The 20,131-nt window shown below is 47.5% G+C and overlaps 1 protein-coding gene across 1 annotated transcript in view; it reads right to left on the bottom strand.

Moving 5' to 3' along the window:
• Positions 1–1,452: 1,452 nt before the first annotated feature.
• mdfic2 (MyoD family inhibitor domain containing 2) overlaps positions 1,453–20,131 on the bottom strand; it is a 193,818-nt gene continuing 175,139 nt past the window's right edge. The window contains exons 3-4 of the mRNA XM_072470892.1: positions 13,240–13,485; positions 1,453–2,699 (exon numbers count right to left, since the gene is read on the bottom strand). Coding sequence (XP_072326993.1) covers positions 2,443–2,699; positions 13,240–13,485 — 503 coding nt within the window. The 3' untranslated portion in view covers positions 1,453–2,442. The remainder of the gene's footprint in view (positions 2,700–13,239; positions 13,486–20,131) is intronic.

Raw genomic sequence — 20,131 nt, 5'->3', positions numbered from 1 at the left:
GTGCAGGTTAGGTGGTGCTACGGGAATAGTGCAGGGGAGTGGGCCTGGGTAGGGTGCTGTTTCAGAGAGGCAGTGCAGGCCTCGATGGACCGAATGGCCTCCTTCTGCACTGTAGGGTTTCCATGGTTGGTGGGCTGATTTGTGATGTGGCAGGGCGTGGAGGCTGCTTTGCGATGTGATGGCCGGCCGCGAGGCCTTGTTATCAGATGTTCCATTCGGTGGTATTCCTCATATTCCTTGCCATACAAATTTATGAATAGCGAATAGGGGAGACCGCAAATCACGTGCAATTCAGCTCTGGCGGGATAGCCTCCCAAAGGGAGAATTTCGCCCACTGTCTACATTTATTTTATATTGAATGGGCCAATCCGCACAGCTACGTGACACTTGCTGTGTATTTCTAAGATGCTCTCAGAAATCAACTTCAAGTTCCTTTCTTGTTCTGGACCCCATCATCGATCCCACCTCCCTTTCTCTGCAACCTCCTCCACCCTCTACCCAAGGTCGATAACCCATATAGAACGCATAGATCCAAGAAATCCCAGGTCATTGGCTCACATATGATATACCCATTTTCTTTAGTATTCTGGGATCAAAGTAAATGGGACATTAAGCACTGAAATTTTAGCTATGGCCATTTCAGTGGTAATTTCTGTAGAAACAATGTGAGAAGAGAAGAAAAAACAAGACGAACTGGCCTTAATGAAGCATGCTTCACGACCACAGGACATCCCCAAGTGCTTCACAGCAAATTAATTACTTTTTGAACTGTTGTAACAGAAAAATGCAGCAGTTAATTTGTGCGCAGTCGGGTCCCACAAACAGCGATGAGATAAATAATCAATTAAATTATTTTTAATGGTGTTGAATTGGAGATAAATGTTGGCTGGAACACCAGGAGAACTCCTCTGCTCTTTAAATAGCGTGATGGAATATTTTACTTCCATCTGAGAGTGCAGACAGGATTTCAATTGAGCATATCAACTGAAAGATGGATTCCCTGCACTTTTAAAGAGCCAAGTGGGACACTTATGTGTTATTTAACGTTGCACAATATCTTGATTATGTTTCAAAAATTGTCCTTGTAAAAGATATGGGCGGGATTCTCCGCCCCGCCTCGTCACATTTCTGCCCCGACTGACTGGCAGGATTCTCCGTTACGCCAGCTGGTCAACAGGGTTTCCCACTGTGGGGCAAACCCCCGGGCACCGGCATAACGGAGAATCACGCCGGGGAGAATCCCGGCCAAATTGTATAATAAACTCGAAAGCCTGTTGGTACATTTTTGTTTGGACTGTAATGTAGTAAAGTCAGTGACTATCCTAGCATCATTGAATTTAGGAAATCCCCCTTGAACAATCAGACATGATATTCTCTCATGTATACGTTTATTTATTTATACAATTGATATTAATAACAGAAAAGAAACGCATAACTTGAGAGTAACACTGCTAGAAAAACCTCATGGCATAGATTTTGAATAGTAATACATTTAGAATAAGTACGCATTATAGTTGTATCTTTGAAAACTATAGTAAATGGCTCATGCTGCAATAGAATGAAATCACTTCTAAATTCTCAAATATTCCATTGAACAATTTGAATTGGAGTACATATTTTTTAGCAATCCTTAAATTTATATACTAGTATTTTATTTTGTTAACTTCTTTAGCATCTTCATTATTGAGAATTCACAAACCAAGGCAGAATAATACACGTTAGATCATGGCATACATGAACATATTCATATTGTGTGGAGGGCATTGGTTTACTGTTGAATTGTGCTAAAGTTCTGAGAGATTTGTGTTTATAATCTATTTTCCTTTTGTGCACATGAATGTATTGTTTTCTCATTTTCCATAAATATGCGCTAAAAAGCTAAAGTCCAGCCTTTGATTAAGGACACAGGTCAAAGATTTGCCCTTCAGTGGTCACGATGGAAAACAAAGACCGCAGCACTCAGAACAAATCCCCACGCAGTTGGAATTTACGCAACTTTCTTCCAGGTCCTCACAGCCAGTGCAGCAAGGCAGGTCGAGGTCTTCAACATCTTCACAACAGCAACTGTACATATTGAATCCAGCACATGATGCACCATCAGAGATGGATTTGAACATGGACAGCATTTCACAAAACAGGCAGGCTAGCAGGCATTGGACACAGTGGTCTTCTTAAGGATATAAGGGGAGTAAAAGGTGAAACATGTGATCCAACATTATTAAAAAATCTATCATGTAACATAGATGAACAAATGATGGCATTCAGCTTAACAACAGATTTATTTTGGAAACTTTGAGAAATAATGCCTGAATTCTGTGGTCATTAAATGCAGAAATATAATCACAAAATTTACTCCCTTAAAGAGAGACTGTGTAATTATGTATCAAGACTATGATTTGTAGCTTTATTGTAATACTCCCATCATAAGCATAAGGGAGCTGCTCATCGATAGCAAACTTCAGAAATTTCTAAAGCTAGTTCCAAACACTCACTGGTTTCGTGACAAGAGTCAAATATACCACAGTCAAATTCACACTTGCAGTTACAATCATGATAGTTATGGCTCACATCAGAATTATATTTATGACAACGATAACCACATGTCCGGTTCCATTGATTTGCACATGTGTGAGGTAGCATGAGCAGAAAATCGTAGAACTGGCAGAACAGACAGTTTAGAATGAGGGACGCACATTCATCTGATAAAAAAGATGGGATGATAAAGAGACAGGGCAAAGTTAGTGGTTATGAAATAAGAATGGTGGAAACATCAACATCTGGAAAGTATATTTGAACATGCAACAGAAGCAACATAGGTAGCAACACGAAGTAGCAATAAAATGTAAATGAAGTTTCAGTTAAATATAAAGTAATATTAACTGCCTAATTTGATTCTTTTACTGCTAATTTGGTAGAATGTGGATAGAATTTGGAAAGTGATTTCAAATACAAATTTCAAAAATCACAAATGTAAGACACATGGTTTAGCTGAGGCTTTGTTTTCTGGAAATATTTACAGCAGCACTAAGGCAAGTGCGGAGTTAGTACCAAATTACATTTTGTATATTCAATTACAGCTATCAATCATTTTGCACAATCACTTTCTAAATACATAATACACATGTCAGAAAGAGCCCAGTTGTATTTCAGCAGCATCAAGCAATGCTGTATGATTTACATGACTGTTTACAACATCATAGCAATATTTTAATAATTGTGCAGGTTGCAAATGGCCTTAAATGACAAGCTAACACTTCAGGGAACATAATTTAGACAATGCATTTTTTTGTTGTTCCATCCGAGTTGATCGAGTGGCGTTTTGGTCATATCAGAAGACTCTTTTGCTTTTTGTGATGTCGGTGCACAGGGAAAAACATCCATAATTAGTGCTGGCGAATTATTGAGCTCATTAAATCTGACTGAATGACCTTTTCTCTCAATGATTCAGTGAGTTTAGCCACTAAGCAGCTGAACAATAAAGGCTACAGAAATGTCAATTGGATTCCTGGTTGTGCCACAGGTATTACAATTGGCCTCTGTACCCCTGGGTTCAGACGTGCAAAGCCAATCACAGTTTTCAAGCCTGAGTTCCACAGCCCAACCTTGGTAACAAACTTGATTGAATTTTTTGAAGAGCAGATGAAGTGGACAGTGGAAAGTCTATGGATATTTTTAATGGAGAGCACCAGGATGTCTTGCTGCAGCTGAGACCACACTTGGAGCATTGCGTACAGTTTTGGTCTCCTTATGTAAGAAAGTACGAAGTCTTACAACACCAGGTTAAAGTCCAACAGGTTTGTTTCGATGTCACTAGCTTTCGGAGCGCTGCTCCTTCCTCAGGTGAATGAAGAGGTCTGTTCCAGAAACACATATATAGACAAATTCAAAGATGCCAAACAATGCTTGGAATGCGAGCATTAGCAGGTGATTAAATCTTTCCAGATCCAGAGATGGGGTAACCCCAGGTTAAAGAGATGTGAATTGTACCAAGCCAGGACAGTTGGTAGGATTTCGCAGGCCAGATGGTGGGGGATGAATGTAATGTGGCATGAATCCCAGGTCCCGGTTGAGGCCGCACTCATGTGTGCGGAACTTGGCTATAAGTTTCTGCTCGGCGATTCTGCGTTGTCGCGGGTCCTGAAGGCCGCCTTGGAGAACGCTTACCCGGAGATCAGAGGCTGAATGCCCTTGACTGCTGAAGTGTTCCCCGACTGGAAGGGAACATTCTTGCCTGGTGATTGTTGCGCGATGTCCATTCATTCGTTGTCGCAGCGTCTGCATGGTCTCGCCAATGTACCACGCTTCGGGACATCCTTTCCTGCAGCGTATGAGGTAGACAACGTTGGCCGAGTCGCACGAGTATGTACCGCGTATCTGGTGGGTGGTGTTCTCACGTGTAATAGTGGTATCCATGTCGATGATCTGGCACGTCTTGCAGAGATTGCCATGACAGGGTTGTGTGGTGTCGTGGTCACTGTTCTGAAGACTGGGTAGTTTGCTGCAAACAATGGTTCGTTTGAGGTTGCGCGGTTGTTTGAAGGCAAGTAGTGGGGGTGTGGGGATGACCTTGGCAAGATGTTCATCGTCATCAATGACGTGTTGAAGGCTGTGAAGAAGATGACGTAGTTTCTCCGCTCCGGGGAAGTACTGGACGACGAAGGGTATTCTGTCGGTTGTGTCCCATGTTTGTCTTCTGAGGAGGTTGGTCCGGTTTTTCGCTGTGGCGCGTTGGAACTGTCGATCGATGAGTCGAGTGCCATATCCCGTTCGTACGAGGGCATCTTTCAACGTCTGTAGATGTCTGTTACGCTCCTCCTCGTCTGAGCAGATCCTGTGTATACAGAGCGCTTGTCCATAGGGGATGGCTTCTTTAATGTGTTTAGGGTGGAAGATGGAGAAGTGGAGCATCATGAGGTTATCCGTAGGTTTGCGGTAAAGCGAAGTGCTGAGGTGACCGTCCTTGATGGAGACGAGTGTGTCCAAGAATGCAACTGATTTTGGAGAGTAGTCCATGGTGAGTCTGATGGTTGGATGGAACTTATTAATGTCATCGTGTAGTCGTTTCAGTGATTCTTCGCCGTGGGTCCAAAGGAAAAAAATGTCATCTGCAAGACGTGCCAGATCATCGACATGGATACCACTATTACACGTGAGAACACCACCCACCAGGTACGCGGTACATACTCGTGCGACTCGGCCAACGTTGTCTACCTCATACGCTGCAGGAAAGGATGTCCCGAAGCGTGGTACATTGGCGAGACCATGCAGACGCTGCGACAACGAATGAACGGACATCGCGCAACAATCACCAGGCAGGAATGTTCCCTTCCAGTCGGGGAACACTTCAGCAGTCAAGGGCATTCAGCCTCTGATCTCCGGGTAAGCGTTCTCCAAGGCGGCCTTCAGGACCCGCGACAACGCAGAATCGCCGAGCAGAAACTTATAGCCAAGTTCCGCACACATGAGTGCGGCCTCAACCGGGACCTGGGATTCATGTCACATTACATTCATCCCCCACCATCTGGCCTGCGAAATCCTACCAACTGTCCTGGCTTGGTACAATTCACACCTCTTTAACCTGGGGTTACCCCATCTCTGGATCTGTAAAGATTTAATCACCTGCTAATGCTCGCATTCCAAGCATTGTTTGGCATCTTTGAATTTGTCTATATATGTGTTTCTGGAACAGACCTCTTCATTCACCTGAGGAAGGAGCAGCGCTCCGAAAGCTAGTGACATCGAAACAAACCTGTTGGACTTTAACCTGGTGTTGTAAGACTTCGTACTGTGTTCACCCCAGTCCAACGCCGGCATCTCCACATTATGTAAGAAAGGATACACTTGCCATAGAAAGAGTGCAGCAAAGGTTCACCAGACTGATTCTTGAGCTGGCAGGATTGTTGTATGAGGAGATATTGCGTCTGCTGGCCAGGAATTTAGAAGAATGAGAGGAGATCAAATTGAAAGATATCAAATTCTGACAGGGCTGGACAGACTTTACGCAGGGATGTTGTCTCCTCTGGTTGGGTCCAGAACAAGGGGTCGCAATCTCAGGATATCGGGTAGGCCATTTAGGACTGAGATGAGGAGAAACATCTTCACTCAGAGGGTGGTGAACCTGTGGAATTCTCTACCGCAAAAGGTTACGGAGGACAAGTCACTGAATATATTTAATAAGGAAATAGATAGATTTCTAGACTCCAAAAGCATCAAAGGGTATGGGGAGAGCACTGGAGTGTTGTGTTGAGGTAAAGGATCAGCCAAGGGCAGCACGGTAGCACACGTGGCTAGCACTGTGGCCTCACAGTGCCAGGGTCCCAGGTTCGATTCCCCGCTGGGTCACTGTCTTTGTGGAGTCTGTACGTTCTCCCCGTGTCTGCGTGGGTTTCCTCCAGGTGCTCCGGTTTCCTCCCACAGTCCAAAGACGTGCAAGGTTAGGTGGATTGGCCATGCTAAATTGCCCTTAGTGTCCAAAAAGGTTAGAAGGGGTTAGTGGGTTATAGGGATAAGGTGGAAGTGAGGGCTTAAGGGGGTCAGTGCAGACTCGATGGGCCGAATGGACTCCTTCTGCACTTTATGTTCTATGCATCTATGATCATATTGAATGGTAGAGCAGGCTCTAATGGCTGAATGGCCTACTCCGGCTCCTATTTTCTATGTTTCCAGAAGGCATTTGATAAAGTCCCTCATAAGAGACTGTTTGTTATAGTCAAAGCCCAAGGAATTGAAAGCAAATTATTGTCCTGGATTGGAAGTTTGCTAAGTGGCAGGAGACAAAGTGTAAGGATAAAGGGCATGTACTCTAATTAGGAGGATGTGACAAATGGTGTCCCGCAAGGACCTGTGTTGGAACTTGAACTATTCACCATATTTATTAATGATTTGATGGGACAGAAAGCCACATATTCAAATTTGCCGATGACATAAAAGTAGGCAATGTAGATTGAAGCAATAAACTATAAAGAAATCTCAATAGATTAAAGTGAGTGGGCAAAACCATGGCAAATGGATTTCAATGTAAACAAAAGTGAGCTCATCCACTTTAAACCTCAAGAGGATAGAACAAGGTACATCATAAATGAAGCAGAGCTAATAACAGCGGAGGTCCAAAGAATTTTTGCTTCACAATGCCAGTGACCCGGGTTCGATTCCTGACCTAGGTCACTGTCTGTGCGGAGTCTGCACGTTCTCCCCGTGTCTGCGTGGATTTCCTCCGGGTGCTCCGGTTTGCTCCCCCAAGTACCGAAAGACATGTTTGTTAGGTGAATTAGACATTCTGAATTCTCCCTCTGGGTACCTGAACAGGCGCTGGAGTGTGGCGACTACGGGATTTTCACAGTAACTTCATTGCAATGTTAATGTAAGCCTACTTGTGACACTAATAAAGATTATTATTATTAATATTATTATTATTAGGTTCTTTGACTTTGTGAAATGGTGATGGGGTCCTGGATTCAGAAGTCTAGCTCCTGAATCTGGCCTCTATAATTTTTGCAGAAGAGGAATGGGGCAGATTCTAATGTGCAATTCCATGGTTCACAGTGGCAACTACACATGTTAAAGTGAAGCTGCCTCAGTCAGATCTGATTTTGCCTAATTGGATGTCCAAAACATGACTTGTCCGCTTTAGACCTGGAGAAGGTCTAAATTTCCCAGAGGTTTTAGGAATCATAGCATACTCATTTAGAGAGGTAAGGTGCCATTATATGTATGGTCCTAGGACAACTTTGGGAGAGGAAAAGTGACCTTTGTGAGATGGAATGTGCTGTTTGGGATTGTCAAACATAGATATGAATGCGTGTAAAAGGTGTATGAGCTCATTGGAATTGTCAAGCTCATTGGAACTGTCAAGAGCACTGTCAAGAGAACCATAAAGTGAAGTATCTAAATAATTGTCAAGCTGTCAAGCCATTTAAATGTCCTGTGCTTTAAATGTATATTTTTAAACTGTCTGCAGTGTTAAACAAGTGTTTGCTGTTTCACTCTGACTATTGCCAAAAGCCTGAGGGTTACCATTACCGGATTAGTACAAAATGTCTGATTTCACAACCCATCAATATCACAATAGAGAGCCTATGGGCTCACAGTTTGATTGACAGCTCCAAGTGCTTATAAAGGGCGGGATTCTCCGTTTCTGAGACAAAGTGTTGACGCCAACGCCAAATTCGTGAACTTTCCCGACAGAAACACTGGCGCCACATCTGGACCAATTTTGCTACTATTAAGGGGCTAGCACCGGTGCTACGTGGAACACAATCGATTCCAGTGGAAAACGGTGCCGGTTTCACCGGGTCCGTGATTGACACTCGGGAGGCTGACAAGCTGCAGCCGCACATACACATTACACTCCCCACACACACTCATATCCCAGCCAACAAGGTGGCACTGGTTGTGCTGGAGTACACCCATACAGCTGATTGGTCAGCTGGGGCCAAAGGGCACTCAGGGAGGTGCCCTGGGGGGACACCTATATGTCCCGTGTCACCAGATTCAAAGTGGGCTGTTCGCAGTGTGTGCAGCTGCATAACAGCTTTGCCAGTTGCGGCAATGGTGTTTTGTGCCTGTCCACCCCGACCCCACAGCCCACCTCCTGGCTACCCCCCACTACTCCCGCCGGCCATGACAGAAGCCCCCCGGCAGCGACACAATTGTCAGCAAATTATGGTGATGTTGGACACTTTCCGTGCCCCCTCTCTCCCTCAGCAGCCGCCACACCGGTTTCATGACTTTCAAACACACAAGTTAACCACACCATTGGGAACTTGGCCCATCGGAGGCGGAGAATCGTGGAGGCCCCGGAGGATACCGGGTCGGACCTGCTAATGACATGCAAACGGTGTCTATTGTACGTGAGTTCTGGAACGCATTGACGCCGCTGTTGAGGTGATGGAGAATTGCGATTTAGTGTCAAATCGGCTCCTGCCGCGATTTTGGTGTCGGTACCGATTGTCCACCCAATTACGTTTCCTGATTTTGCCATCAGCTAACGGAGAATCCTGCCCAAAGTTTTTGAAGTGGGACTATGAATGTAAATGCTTGTTTTCATAATGGATTAGGAAGCGCAATGTAGGGGTGAAGGACAGGTTTACCTACCACGTGCTTTTTGGTGGCGGAAACGGCCGATCCTGGTGACAGCACCGCTTGTTGCTGGGAAACCCGTGCACTGACGTGGGACCGGAATTTACCACCTGCGTGAACTGCCGGTAAATCCCGCCCAAATTATCCGCCTCCCCAGCCGCATGTTCCTCGGTAGTGTGCTAGTGCCAGCAGTGGGATTCTCCATTCCCACAGCCGGCCAATGTGATTTCCCATTGGGCCACTCCACGCCCCGGGAAACCGACGGCAAGGGTGTGCTGCCAGTGGAAGAGAGAATCTCGCAGATGGAGAATTCACCCCGTAGTGAATGGGTTTTTATCAATGAGAGTGTTTTTTTGAAATAGTGAAGTCGTTAATAAACAGTGAAGATGTTTATTTAATCTCAGCATCGGTCCTGAAGTCTGCCCATGGTCAATATGTTGGGTGGACATGAGTTGGCATGAGTTCACACTACATTGGAAGAGGTGTTGTAAAGAGCCATGGAGTGGGTGGAGGGCTGTGGTTGGCTTGGGGCTGTAAATGGCCATGGGGATGGGTAGAGGAAAATAAGTTGGCACCGGGGCTATACAGGGCCATGGGTGGTGGAGGGGCATAATTTGTCATGGCAGATGTGAGGGACCATGGGTGAGTGAGTGGAAGGACAGAGGTTGGATGGAGGGTAGAAGGAGCCATGGGGTGTGCGTGTGAGGTAGCGTGGGTTGGCATGGATATGGCATGGGTTGTGCTTGGGGGGGGTGAGCGGGGGTGACAGGTGAGGGCTGTTGTTTGTTTTATTAATTTTTTTAGCAACTTCAAGTGCCAGATCTTTTGCCCAGCCTGCCTCTGCACAGCTGCCCCTGTGTAGCCTTCGAACACTTTTTGAAGTGTCTGTGATGATTCTCATTTCACTCATCTTCGGATCAAAAATCGGAACTTCCCGGGCACTTTTTCCCGGGTCGGCTTTATGAAGCTGGGTATTTTTCTGACCCTACACTCCCATCCTGGAGTGAAACTTTAGGCCTTGGAGTCTAGGTAGATAGATTATTAAAATGTTATGATCAGGTATGGAAAACAAAATCGTAGAATAGAAGGGGATCAACATAATGCTTCAGCTTTCCAAAGCCTAGTTGGCCCACACCTGAAGTACTGTGAGCAATTCTGAATGCACACCTTAGAAAGTATTGGCTTCGGAAGGAGTGCAATGTCTATTTTACAGAATGATACCTTAATTCTAACGGTTAAATTATGAGGGAGTTTACATAATCCATGTTGACTGTCAGCGGGAATAGCGACGTGGGCGGAAATTCCATCGAAAATTGGAACCGTGATTATCGCCCGCGAGATCGAGTTTTACGATTTTCCACACACCACGCCGGTGACGTACCAAGGTTCATACCCAGAAAGGTAGGAACCTCATTTAAATACACCGTAATACATTTTAATCTACTTACCACCACATGATCCCCCCCCCCCCAACCCCCTACTCTGAATATTCATATCTTGCCAACTTGACAGTTTATAACAGGTTCTGCAAAACACAAATCAGTTTTGGGGATACCCTGGGGGCCAAAAGCTACGTATAGCCCCTGGGGGAGAGGGACATATCCCTGGCACATGCTGGCATGGCAAGGTTGCACTGCCAGGTTGACACCTAGCCAATCTAGCATTGCCAACGTGACAATGCCAGCCTGTGCCAAGGGGTAGTGCCAGGGGTAGAGCTTCTGAGGAACCTGATTGTAAATTTTAAATTTGAGAATGATAGATTTTTGTTAAGTAAAGGTGTTGAGGGATATGGGCCAAATACAGTACATGGAGTTATCACCAATCAACCAAGAGATCTCATTGAATGTTGGAACAGACTTGAGGGGCTAAATGGTCCTCCTGTTCCTATGTACTTATGTAGTGGCTATTACGGAAGGACACATGTAGACGTTGGATATAATGCATATCAGGTTCATGTTTGGTATCTATCATGTTTAAGAAGCTTGCCGATGCTCACATATGAGCGACAGTCACTTGCATGAGGTGCTGAAGAGTGACTAGGGACCCTGGAATCACACCTTGGCAATCAGTCAATGACTTTGGGAGAAGGGGATTTTTTTTAAGAAGAGAACCATCAAATAAGCTAAAGGAACTTCTTCATCTGAACCCATCTTGCAAATAGGGATCTTGAGCTGGATTCTCCGCCCCGCCGTGCCACATTTCTGTTTCACCCTGCCGGCGGGATGCTCCGTTACGCCAGCTAGTCTATGGGGTTTCCCATTGTGGGGCAGCCCCACGCCGTCGGGAAACCCCCGGGCTACCGGCAAAATTGAGCATCCCGCTGGCGGAGAATCCAGCCCCTTATTTACTTCTATAGTTTAAGTTAATTACTGTGTACAAACAAGGTGTGACTGGAACATGTTACGGTAAAATGTATCGAATAAATAATACATCATGATCAATAATTCAGTTCATGAAGTGTACATTAGATAATTATGATTTTATTTCCAATTTTTAAAGAGTTTTACCATTATATGTGGATACATAATGGAACATTTCTGCATACTAATAGGCCAGAATTTACAATTCGGCTTTAGGACATAACAATAATGGTATAGAAAATATGTGTGATCTTCCTGAGAAATGTTTGGTTGTTTTAGACACCCAACTGTCTTACTCCAGTATTACGATAGAAAAGATAAAGCTAACAATTGATTGATCAGAAAGTCTAATTTGGCCATATAGAGTCATAGAGTTTTACGGCACGGAGAGATGCCTGTCGGCCCATCGTGTCAGCACGGGCATCTATCTAGTCTAATCCTATTTTCCAGGATTTGGTCCACAGCCTTTATGCAATAATTTAAAGTACACAATTCTTTTTTTTCCAATTGAGGGGCAATTTAGCATTGTCAATCCATCTACCCTACACATCTTTGGGTTGTGGGGTGAGACCCACGCAGACATGGGAAGAATGTGCAAACTCCATATGGCCAGTCACCCTGGGACAGGATCGAACCCGGGTCCTCAGCGGCGTGAGGCACCAGTGCTAACCACCGTGCCACCGTGCCGCCCTGTACGCTATAGTATTTCAAGTGCTCATCTAAATACTTCTTAAATATTTTGAGGGTTCCTGCTTCTACCACCTATATAGTGATTGAATTATTCCAGTGTTGTAACTAACCTTGAAGTACTATTCTAAACCCCAATACCTTTCTACACCCAATAGCCTATTAGTCGCAATGCTGATGCACCTGAATCTACTTGCCACAGTTGGCTGTTACTTTTGTCCATTTTCAAGGATTAATACTTTCGAAGAGGAAGGATTTTCTAACACAGCCAACAGCCACATCTATGAATATAAATTCCGTTGGGCAAACATAGCTGGGATCATTATCTGGTGCACTCTCTTGTTCTAACTGTAAAATAATGCTAGTCAATGAAAAGCACCTTTGTGTGGGGAATATAGGCCAAAATGTTTTAGATCCTAACTTTAGATCTGAATTATAGGTCCAAAAATTCCTGGATTGGGACAGGGAATATGTCTGATATTTCGACGGTTGTGGGGGAGGGAAGCGCGGATGGATTTAGAAATCTGCCTCGTTTAGAATAGGCAATTACATTTTGGACAGGTGGATCTGCTGCATATTTCCCTGTGTCAAGAGGCCCTGTTGGATGAATTTCTGAGGCAGTGTTGGGAAATTCTCCCTAATAATAATAATGTATTTGAAAGGCTTTTGTGGAAATCACCGCAGAAAATATCTATTCTGAATCTCTTTGAGGCAGGCCTCTGTGGGCTTCAAGGTTTCACAAGGAAAGTGTTTGCTTCGGACTAAAATAATCTTCTTTAGCTCAGCAGAAGCCTAGGACCTGAACATTTACAAAAACTTTGTTTTCTTTGTTCCAATTGAGACACTTCAGACAGAATTACAGTGCACTCCTTTGCATACAGATTAGGTTATGCCAGGACCTTTGATGCACCCTGGCAGATGCCAGCAGCCCATCCCAAGAATGTAAATGAACTTGGCCTTGGGATTTGGGTTGGTGATTCTCTGGCCTAGTTCTAGGTTTATGTTCTGGTGAACCATACCAGTGGAGTACGCCCCCAGGAATTTGTAGTTTTACGTGAATGTAACTTCTAATTTATCGCGTCCTGATCAACATTTTAATAATCAATAAACCTACCTTCAGTGTTTTTGTTATGAATTTGTGAGCTTGCTGATTGACAAGCAAATTTACTTTTCTTACTCTCCGTAGAGCACAGTGATGGAGTTGAGCCCATCCACGAATCTTCAGTTGCTGTTTCTTTTGAAGATGGGAGTGGGCAGCCGGCACACTCTGTGGCACCTTTTCTGTGATCTGGTAGGGGACTAATAGCTTCGCATGTCACATCATTTGAAGACTGATCATTTGGTGAAGGGAAGGTGTGAACTAGAACAATACAAAAAAATAAAGATTGTATCCACTGAAACGTCTCAAAGCAAATGGCACTCTGAACTAAACATAGAACATAGAACATACAGTGCAGAAGGAGGCTATTCGACCCATCGAGTCTGCACCGACCCACTTAAGCCCTCACTTCCACTCTATCCCCGTAACCCGATAACCCCTCCTAACCTTGTTTTGGTCACTAAGGGCAATTTAGCATGGCCAATCCACCTAACCTGCACACCTTTGGACTGTGGGAGGAAACCGGAGCACCCGGAGGAAACCCACGCAGACACGGGAAGAATGTGCAGACTCCGCAAAGACAGTGACCCAGCAGAGAATCGAACCTGGGACCCTGGTGCTGTGAAGCCACAGTGCTATCCACTTGTGCTACAGTGCTGCCCAAACAGGAAGACGTCTAACAGAGAATAATGTCAGTTGTTACAATATTGCTTTTTAGGCACAGTGTGGCTGAAATTTGTTTTGGACGGTGACTGCAACAGAACTGAACCTCAAGCATGGTGCATAACAGCAGCTAATCTGGTCTTGCCTGTTTTTCACCACCAGCTGAATTGAATTTCTATGACTTCAAGGCTCTTGCAGCTACCTGGTTCCAAGTTGTGCACCAGCCTCTCAGCTGCAGTGATGCTGGACAAAGAAAACAACAACAAAAATGAGAAGAAATACAGGACTTGATTCAAAAATGTCCAAATGCCCCAAACTGGGTATGGTCTACTTTGAGAGAAGATTGAGAGCAGATTTGATAGAAGTGTTCAAAATTATGAGGAATCCAGACAGGGCAGGTAGAGAGAAGTTGCTCCCATTGGCGGAAAGGTCGAGAATTGCGAAGTGATACATTTTGGAAGGAAGAGAGAAAATATAAAATAATAGGCACAATTCTAAGAGGGGGAATGAACAGAAGGACCTGGGGTGTATGTGCACACATTACCGAAGTTGACAGCAGAGGTTGAGAAAGTGGGTAAAAGGTTCCTGGGATTCCTAACCTTATGAACAGCAGGATAGAGTACATATCCGAACAGGCGCCGGAATGTGGCGACTAGGGGCTTTTCACAGTAACTTCATTGCAGTGTTAATGTAAGCCTACTTGTGACAATAAAAAAGAAAAAAAAATAAGCAAGAAGGGTACGATGAAACTCTATAAAATATTTGTTTGGCCTGGAATATTGTGCTCACTTATTCATGACAGTTTAGGAAGGATGTGAAGACTTTAGCGAGGGTGCAGAAAAGATTGACAAGAATGGCTCCAGGGATTCAGTTATTAGAATAGATTTGAGAAGCTGGGGTTGTTCTCTATTTCGAGAGGAAATGGTTGAGAGCAGGTTTGATTAGGATGTTCAAATTTATGAAGGGTTGGGACAGATTGGATAGAGAGAAATTGTTGCCACTGAAGAGCTGAGAGCCAGAGGACACAGATTTAAGGTGATTGGCAAAAGAACCAACACCAAGGTGAGGAAAACCTTTTACGCAGCAAGTGGTTCAGATCCAAAATGCAATGTCTGAGAAGAGGCAGATTCAATTGTGTTTTCCCAGTGAGCCAGAGAAGACACAGTCAAAGTGAGGCACAGCGAAGAGTGAGTTTGGGAATTTGAAGCTAGGTGGGAATTCAAAGCTGGGTGGGGAGGAGGTGCTTTTGATCCCTGGTAAGTGACTGGTAAGTAGTTTTTCTTTTCATTTGTCTATTTATTTATTTTTTCGTTTTTTTGGAATTGTAGTTGTATAAGTTAATCTAAGGTTTAAGACATGGCAGGACATCCCAGACCCGTGTCATGCTCCTCGTGTGCGATGTGGGAGCTCAGGGACACTGACCCTGGCTCCTTCGCATCCAAGAAGTATGTCCAGCTGCAGCTCCTGTTAGACCGCTTGACGGCTCTGGAGCTGCAGATGGACTCACTTTGGAGCATTCGCGTGCTGTGGAGGTCGTGGATAGCATGTTTAGCGAGTTGGTCACACCGCAGGTGACAATTACTGAGGGAGATAGAAAATGGGTGACCAAAAGACAGTGCAAGAGTAGGAAGGCAGGTGTCCCCTGCGGTCATCTCCCTGCAAAACAGATGTACCGCTTTGGATACTGTTGAGGGAGATGGCTCACCAGGGGAAAGCAGCAACAGCCAGGTTCATAGCACCGTGGTTGGCTCTGCTGCACAGGAGGGCAGGAAGAAGAATGGCAGGGCTATAGTGAAAGGAGACTCAATTGTAAGGGGACTAGACAGGCGGTTCTGTGGACGCAATCGAGACTCCAGGATGGTATGTTGCCTCCCTGGTGCAAGGGTCAAGGATGTCTTGGAGTGGCTGCAGGACATTCTGTGGGGGGAGGGTGAACAGCTAGCTGTCGTGGTGCACATAGGCACCAACGGTATCGGTAAAAAACGGGATGAGGTCCTACAAGCTGAATTCAGGTAGTTAGGAGTTAAACTAAAAAGTAGGACCTCAAAGGTAGTAATCTCAGAATTGCTACCAGTGCCACAAGCTAGTCAGAGTAGGAATGTCAGGATAGCTAGGATGAATGCGTGGCTTGAGAGATGGTGCAAGAGGGAGGGATTCAAATTTCTGGGACATTGGAACCGGTTCTGGGGGAGGTGGAACCAGTACAAACCGGACGGTCTGCACCTGGGCAGGACTGGAACCGATGTCCTAGCGCGGGTGTTTGCTAGAGCAGTTGGGGAGGGTTTAAACTAATGTGGCAGGCGGATGGTTCTGATGCAGGAAGTCGGAGGGAAGTAAAACGGGGCCAGAAACAAAAAGCAGTAAGGGGGAAAGTGTAAGGCAGAGAAACCATTGTCAAAAATCAAACAGGGCCACAGTACAGGGTACAGTGACTGAGGAGAGTGTGAAAAGGGAGGTGGCCAATGCAGGATTGAGGGGGTTGTACCTAAATGCGCGCAGTATACGGAACAAGATAAATGAGCTTGATGCGCACATTGAAATTGGCCGGTATGATGTTGCGGGCATCACAGAGACGTGGCTGCAAGGGTATCAGGGCTGGGATCTAAATATCCAAGGATATATGTCCTATCGAAAGGACAGGCAGATGGGCAAAGGTGGCAGAGTTGCATTTTTAGTAAGGAATTAAGTTAAATCGATAGCAAGGAGCGATATAGGATCAGAAGGCATAGAATCTCTGTGGGTAGAGTTGAGGAGTCGCAAAGGTAAAAAGACCCTGATGGGAGTTATGTACAGGCCCCCGAGCAGTAGTCAGGATGTGGGGCAGAAAATAAATCAGGAGATAGAAAAGGCATGTAAAAAAGGCAATATTACAATAATCATGGGGACTTCAATATGCAGGTGGACTGGGAAAATAAGGTTGGTAGTGGATCCCAAGAAATGGAGTTTGTGGAATAGCTAAGAGATGGTTTTTTGGAGCAGCTTGTGAGAGAGCCTACTAGGGAACAGGCAATTCTGGGTTTGGTGATGTGTAATGAGGCAGACTTGATGAGGGAACTTAAGGTGAAGGAACCCTTAGGGAGCAGTGACCACAATATGATAGAATTTACCCTGCAGTTTGAGAGGGAGAAGCTGCAATCAGATGTAACGGTATTACAATTAAATAAGGGTAACTACAAAGACATGAGGGAGGAGCTGGCAAGAGTTGACTGGAAAAGGAGCCGAGCAGGGAAGACAGTGGAACAGCAATGGCAGGAGATTTTGGGGATTATTAGGGAGGCACAACAGCAATTCATCCAAGGAGGAGGAAACATGTTAAGGGGAGGACAACGCATCCATGGCTGACGAGGTATGTCAAGGACAGCATAAAGGCTAAAGAAAAAGCATACAAAGTAGTGAGGATTAGTGGGAAACCAGAGGATTGGGAAGCCTTTAAAAGCGAGCAGAGGACAACAAAAAAAGCAATAAGGGGGAGAAGATGAAGTATGAGAGCAAGCTAGCTACTAATATAAAGGAAGATATGAAGAGTTTTTTTCAATATATAAAAGGTAAGAGAGATGCAATAATAGATATTGGACCACTAGAAAATGGAGAAGTAATAATAGGAAACAAAGAAATGGCAGATGAACTGAATAGTTACTTTGCATCAGTTTTCACTGTGGAAGACACCGGTGGGATGCCAGAGCTCCAGGAGAACCAGGGGTCAGAGGTGAGTGCAGTGACCATTACTAAGGAGAAGGTTCTGGGGAAACTGAAAGGTCTGAAGGTGGATAAGTCACTTGGACCGGATGGAGTACATCCCAGGGTCCTAAAAGAGATGGCTGAGCAAATTGTGGAGGCATTGGTGGTGATCTTTCAGGAATCACTGGAAGCAGGAAGGTGGCTAATGTAACACCACTGTGTAAGAAGGGAGGGAGGCAGAAGATGGGAAATTATAGGCCGGTTAGCCTGACTTCGGTCATTGGTCAAATTTTAGAGTCTGTTATTAAAGATGAGATCGCGTAGCACTTGGAAGTGCATGGTAAAATAGGACTAAGTCAGCACGGCTTTGTCAAAGGGAGGTCGTGTCTGACAAATCTGTTAAGAGTTCTTTGAGGAGGTAACAAGTAAATTAGACAAAGGAGAACCAGTGGACATGATTTATTTAGATTTCCAGAAGGCCTTTGACAAGATGCTGCATAGGAGACTGTTAAATACGTTAAGAGCTCATGGTGTTCAGGGTAAGATCCTGGCATGGATAGAGGATTGGCTGACTGGCAGAAGGCAGAGAGTGGGGATAAAGGGGTATTTTTCAGGATGGCAGCCGGTGACTAGTGGTGTGCCTCAGGGGTCTGTGCTGGGACCACAACTTTTACAATATACATTAATGACCTGGAAGAAGGTACTGAAGGCACTGTTGCTACGTTTGCAGATGATACAAAGATCTGGGGCGTCATTCTCCGGCCCCCCAGAGGGGCGGAGAATGGCCGTTGGCCGCCGTGAATCCCGCCCCCTCCGGTTGCCGAAGTCTCCGAAGGGAGAAAAGTCGGCGGGGCGTTAATGGCGCCGCTGCCGCGGAGAATGTCACGGGTCTGCGCAAGGCAGCCGATTTTCGGCCTGCCGATATTCTCCCTTCCGGATGGGCCGAAGTCCCGTCGACGTGATGACCGTTCACGTCGACGTGAATCAAACCTCCTTTTCATCGGCGTGACCCGGTGCTCCAGGCTCACGCCGACCAGCGTGGAGGTGAGTGACGGCCTGGGGAGTTGGCTCTGGGAAGGCGATGGCGTGGCCGCAGTCTGATTGCGTGAGGAGAGGTGTGTCTCGGTTTGTGTGTGTGTGTGTGCGGCGGGGGGGGGGTGGTTAGAGTAGGCTGGGCTCCGGGGGAGTGCCGGGACGGGGTCCGGGTCCGTGCCGGGGTGGAGGTTGGGGGGGGGGGGTCCGTGCCGTGCCGGGGTGGAGGTTGGGGGTTGGGGGGGTCCGTGCTGGGGTGGAGGTTGGTGGGGGGTCCGTGCTGGGGTGGAGGTTGGGGGGGGGTCCGTGCCGTGCCGGGGTGGAGGTTGGGGGTTGGGGGGGGGTCCGTGCTGGGGTGGAGGTTGGGGGGGGTCCGTGCTAGGGTGGAGGTTGGGGGGGGTCCGTGCCGTGCCGGGGTGGAGGTTGGGGGGGGGGTCCGTGCCGGGGTGGAGGTTGGGGGGGGTCCGTGCTGGGGTGGAGGTTGGGGGGGGGTCCGTGCCGTGGTGGAGGTTGGGGGGGGTCCGTGCCGGGGTGGAGGTTGCGGGTTGGGGGAGGGTCCGTGCTGGGGTGGAGGTTGGGGGGGGGGTTCCGTGCTGGGGTGGAGGTTGGGGAGGGGGTCCGTGCCGTGCCGGGGTGGAGGTTGGGGGTTGGGGGGGGGTCCGTGCTGGTGTGGAGGTTGGGGGGGGGTCCGTGCTGGGGTGGAGGTTGGGGGGGGGTCCGTGCCGTGCCGGGGTGGAGGTTGGGGGGGTCCGTGCCGGGGTGGAGTTTGGGGGGGGGTCCGTGCTGGGGTGGAGGTTGGGGGGGGGTCCGTGCCGGGGTGGAGGTGGGGGGGGGTCCGTGCCGGGGTGGAGGTTGGGGGTTGGGGGGGGGGGTCTGTGCTGGGGTGGAGGTTGGGGGGGGGGTCCGTGCTGAGGTGGAGGTTGGGGGTTGGGGGGGGTTCCGTGCTGGGGTGGAGGTTGGGGGGGGGGTCCGTGCTGGGGTGGAGGTTGGGGGTGGGGTCCGTGCCGTGCCGGGGTGGAGGTTGGGGGTTGGGGGGGGGTCCGTGCTGGGGTGGAGGTTGGGGGGGGTCCGTGCTGGGGTGGAGGTTGGGGGGGTCCGTGCCGTGCCGGGGTGGAGGTTGGGGGGGGGGGTCCGTGCCGGGGTGGAGGTAGGGGGGGGTCCGTGCTGGGGTGGAGGTTGGGGGGGGGGGTCCGTGCCGTGGTGGAGGTTGGGGGGGTCCGTGCCGGGGTGGAGGTTGCGGGTTGGGGGAGGGTCCGTGCTGGGGTGGAGGTTGGGGGGGGTTCCGTGCTGGGGTGGAGTTTGGGGAGGGGGTCCGTGCCGTGCCGGGGTGGAGGTTGGGGGTTGGGGGGGGGTCCGTGCTGGTGTGGAGGTTGGGGGGGTGTCCGTGCTGGGGTGGAGGTTGGGGGGGGGGTCCGTGCCGTGCCGGGGTGGAGGTTGGGGGGGGTCCGTGCCGGGGTGGAGGTTGGGGGGGGGTCCGTGCTGGGGTGGAGGTTGGGGGGGGGTCCGTGCCGGGGTGGAGGTGGGGGGGGTCAGT

Source organism: Scyliorhinus torazame, chromosome 13, assembly GCF_047496885.1.
Source record: "Scyliorhinus torazame isolate Kashiwa2021f chromosome 13, sScyTor2.1, whole genome shotgun sequence".
NCBI lineage: Eukaryota > Metazoa > Chordata > Chondrichthyes > Carcharhiniformes > Scyliorhinidae > Scyliorhinus > Scyliorhinus torazame.
The sequence above is the reverse complement of the archived record's forward strand: the minus strand, read 5'-3'. Positions and strand labels throughout refer to the sequence as shown.